At 35.1% G+C, this 4,458-nt stretch overlaps 1 protein-coding gene across 1 annotated transcript; it reads left to right on the top strand.

Moving 5' to 3' along the window:
• Window positions 1-1,024: 1,024 nt before the first annotated feature.
• On the top strand, window positions 1,025-4,232 carry LOC128557952 (uncharacterized). The gene is made up of 5 exons (XM_053546656.1): window positions 1,025-1,373; window positions 2,456-2,692; window positions 2,874-3,122; window positions 3,280-3,569; window positions 4,185-4,232. The coding sequence occupies exons 1-5, from the start codon at window positions 1,025-1,027 to the stop codon at window positions 4,230-4,232; spliced, it is 1,173 nt and encodes a 390-aa protein (XP_053402631.1).
• Window positions 4,233-4,458: the final 226 nt, after the last annotated feature.

The following is a 4,458-nucleotide window of genomic DNA, read 5'->3' as shown; positions in this document are numbered from 1 at the left end:
ATGGAATTACACTCTGTGTATTATTGAAGAATCGATGTGCACCACTGTATGAATACATCTGCGGGTAGTTCTAAATTGTATTCTGTTACATATAGCATGTGTAAATATTGAGTTCTGTTCAACCCAGGGCTAAAGGGTGTGGACGGTAGCTTGCATTTCCACTAACGTTCATGACCGAGCCTGCAACATCTTCGTGAATGCCGTGCTGGGCGACCTTGCTGTACTTTTGTTGTGAAATTCATAGCTCATGTCCAAAAATGTGTTCTGTTATACAGCAAAGAAGGACAAATGATATAGGGCCGTCCATTAATGAAAAACATTTTTATTCTTGGTTTAGGGGTATAAAACGTCTGTTATTGTTTCAATATATCTTCTTCATTCAGTTCGACGTTTTCTTGCACCAAATGTAAATGTAATATATTTAAGATCCGTAAAAACATATAAAGTTATTGTCAAATCTGTAATTACAAGATTTTAATTGCGTCAGTTCGTGTTAGAATGTCCTACATCTGCTTGAAAAAGACTATCCCACAGTCTAAAAATAAATTTGTTTGCATGCATAATGTAACGTCAAGTGTTTTTAAAAGGCAATATATAATCATCGTTGCCTAATAAAACATGTTTTTCTTTATTTTCAGATACTTCTGCCTTTAAAAATGGTATTACTATATCAAACAAAGCTATTTATTGACGAAGAAAATATTAACATTTTTTTCACCATCGCATGAACAATTCTATTTCAAAAAGAACTATTTAAAATGCGCATTCTTACCTTTTGTGTTTTTAGTTTCGGGTATTGAATTCTGAAAATGATACACAATAGTCAGGCATGCGTGCGCTCTCCAGTCTGATAAAACCGCTTGGGTGTAGCAATATAGCATAATATGATAAGCGTTTAACCGCAAGGTTGCTGAAACTGCGCTACGGAACAACGTTAATCGATATAATTGATGAGTATTTATTGAGACAGTGACAACAATATAGTTACGTTATGACAGATATTCGTACATAATAACATACTGAAATGGCTGGAAACGACGATGAAGTTGACTATTACAAAAGTTTGGAAATAAAACCATACATTGGGGCTATTATTCTAGTTTTGACATCATTTTTTTTCGGAATTGTTGGAAATGTGCACGTTCTTTTCGTGTATACGTTTCGAATGAAAGCAACGAGCCACAGAATATTTATCATAGCTTTGGCAGTGCTAGATTTGATGTCTTGTACTGTGGGCATGCCTTTTGCAGCAGCAGATATGTTTCACAGGTATGCATTCAACGCACAAATAGCGTGTAGGATATTGCGGTTCTTTATGTATTTCGTTGGCGGGTCTCTTCAGGATTTCTTCTTTTACCTATTGCAGTTGATAGGTGAGCTAAATTTATATTCTTACCCTTAACATTGAATAATTGTGCATATGATCTGTCATATCTTAAAACTGTAAAACTATTTTCTCTGAATTTGTTTGTATTATTGTTTTGTATTTTTGCCAGTTTAATTCTGCGTTCATTTTGCATTTGCCTCTGTTTTTCATGTACAAAATAGAATATGATATTTACATCATTTGTTTGATCATATGTATATTTTTAATACGCAAACTATATCTTAACATTTACATTCACTATATACATGTATTTTGTATGGAAAGAAGAAAACTTTTAATTTCGTATGTTAAACAACATTGGCGCAACGATATCAAAGATGTCCCTTTCCGTGAGATCGAACGCGCAATCTGATGTCATTTACAATAGACATGGGCAAAATGCGTCATTCGAAATCTTGTAAAAATCTGACGCCAAAATTTTACTAGGAACAGTAAATTGTACCTAAAACTTTTTTTTCTGATGATAAAGGTCAAAATTTAATTAGATGATCCTGATATACATTTTGATTTTCTGGTACTCATGGAAAGCAAGCCATTTATTTTCGTAGCAAGTTACTGTACAAAATGTAAATATCGGAACTGAATGTTGTTTTCTTTGTGCGTTTGTACGGATATAAACCACGTTGGAACTTCTTGCAAAATCGCGCAAGTAATGGATTTGCAAGAAGTCTCAATGTATTATACTCGTACTCGTATAAACGTACAAAAATAACACTTGATTCTTAAAAACATACCAATACGTTTATGTGACGTGACTTTTTAAAACGGACATAGTCATAAATAGGTAAAATTGTAATGATAACTTTGATCAATCTACTGATATTCAAAATCCAATTGTTTAGACGTATTTCAAATATCAGAAATGTGCGTCAGGTAAAGTTTAAACTAGAAAAACACCAACTGTTGCACTAGAAGTTCTGTTAAGTGTTTAAAGCTCTCTTTCAACAGTCGAAAAACTACTTTAGATAAATACATTAATTTCGTGTAGGATTGTCTCACATATATGCAGAATAGTAGTAATTATCTCACATATATATTATTAATGTAACACTGTATTAATATATGCAGGGTATTTTCTCATCTTCAGATACCTGAAGACATGCAGACCGTTTGGAGAGCAGATAAATCCATACAGAGCAAAGTTATTATGCGCAGTTGTTTTGATATTTTGTGTACTCTCATTTTGGCCGATTCCAGTTCTCTATGGCCACAGCACCAAGAAAATGCCAAACACAAATATTACGGGCGTTACATGTTACATTGACGATGCCTTCAAAGACACTTATTACCTGGCATATTGGAACGGTTTAATGTTCCTAGCATATTTCACCTGTTCTAGTCTGATAATACTTTATTATATGACTGGAAAAAATATTCAAAAACATGTTAAAGCAAAGAACAAGTTACTCGTTAAAGAACAAACAAACAAACTTCCTGATAAGTCTCCGCAACTAGTCACATGGCTTTCTCAATAAACTACTTAAAGGTAAAGGGAAGGGTAAAATGGGGAATGAAGAATTGAAGAAATTTACTGTGAACAGTGAAACTGTGAAAACGAATCTTGGTTCCGGAGAAACCTGTTTGAATACTGAAATCGAATCACATGGCATTATGTCTGGAAAAGAAAGTTCAGCAACTAACATTGAAACAGGTGTTGCATTGAACATTAGCAACATTGACGTTGACGTTCATGTCGAAAAGAATAAATATGAAAAAACGTACAATAACAGTTCAGGTAAAGGAACTATTAAAGAAAGTCAACGAACGACTGACACCGTTGGTGCAGAGAACGAGCTTAAAGCTGCTAACACGGTAGATAAGACAGAGAATGCTAAATCTGATAAGAAAGACCACCCCATTATCACAACAAATGGGCCAGTGTGATACTAAAGAGCAGACAACAGATAATCGAGAGAATTCCCGCAAACAAAGAGAGGCTTTGCGAAACCTAATGAGGTCTAAAAGAACAACTAAAATTTTTTTTACCATCACAGTTTTGTATTTTGTTACATTTATACCACACCTTATCCTTCAGGTTATTGCACTTACCCAAAATAATTTTGTTGCCAGGTTATCCCTTGCTGGACAGACTATTTACCACATCTTGACTTATAGTTCCTTTCTCAGTAGTATGGTTAATAGCTACGTCTATGGATTCTTTGATACCATGTTTAGGGATGAGGTCAGGAAAATGTATACTTGTAAATTCTGTAATAGGTCCTGAAGCGGGAAAGTTTTTAGCATACGAATACAACTGGCTTTTTACTTTAATGACAATAATGCATTTGTATAGTGGCTGATTTCTCCAACTTTCTACCTACCGTTCTGCTACGCAGTCTGAAACAACAGAGCAATATCTTATTGTATTTCCACAGAGCAGAACTTTATGACACTTTCCGCCACATAAGGTAGAGCAGTAAATTTGTAATTTGTTGCCACTTGTCAACGGCACCGCTGCTATGCATTCCTATCAATAAATCGTTATACGTTATCTCAGTGAAGTAACACCCGAATGCTTTTTAATAATTGTCATGTGAATTGAGTGTATAGATGATGTATATATACAATACCTACCTGTTTCATTAGTATGGTTTTAGTTACATTCGTATAGGGTAACATGGAGTGCCCCAGTTACAGATTTACTCTACCTTGCTTTGTTGTATTTTTCGTCGTAGATTTAATTTTATTACATGTACATTGTACCAATGATATGTCATATTCTCTTTGAAGAACTGTATTTTTGTTGGACACTAAAATACTATTGAGTCAATGTCTAGTCTGCTTTATCCTCTTTCAGAAACACACGTATTCAAATGTTAACAATATGTGTTACTTACTCACTTAAACTTCTTAACCCGTTGTCGGGTACAGGGCCTTCGTTACAGCTTTCCATCTGTCTCGGTCCTTGGCCGCTCTTTTCGCATCACCCCATGAAAGCTGGATCTTCGCAGTTCTGCATGAAGGGGGCCTTCTCTAGGTCATGACTGGCCGGCCTCTCTTCCTCTGACCTTGTGGGTTCCAATCCAGTGCTTGGCGGGTGATGTTGGATTGCTCTCTTCACAGTATATGCC

The sequence above is a fragment of the Mercenaria mercenaria genome, chromosome 1 (genome assembly GCF_021730395.1).
Source record: "Mercenaria mercenaria strain notata chromosome 1, MADL_Memer_1, whole genome shotgun sequence".
Classification (NCBI taxonomy): Eukaryota; Metazoa; Mollusca; class Bivalvia; order Venerida; family Veneridae; genus Mercenaria; species Mercenaria mercenaria.
The sequence above is the reverse complement of the archived record's forward strand: the minus strand, read 5'-3'. Positions and strand labels throughout refer to the sequence as shown.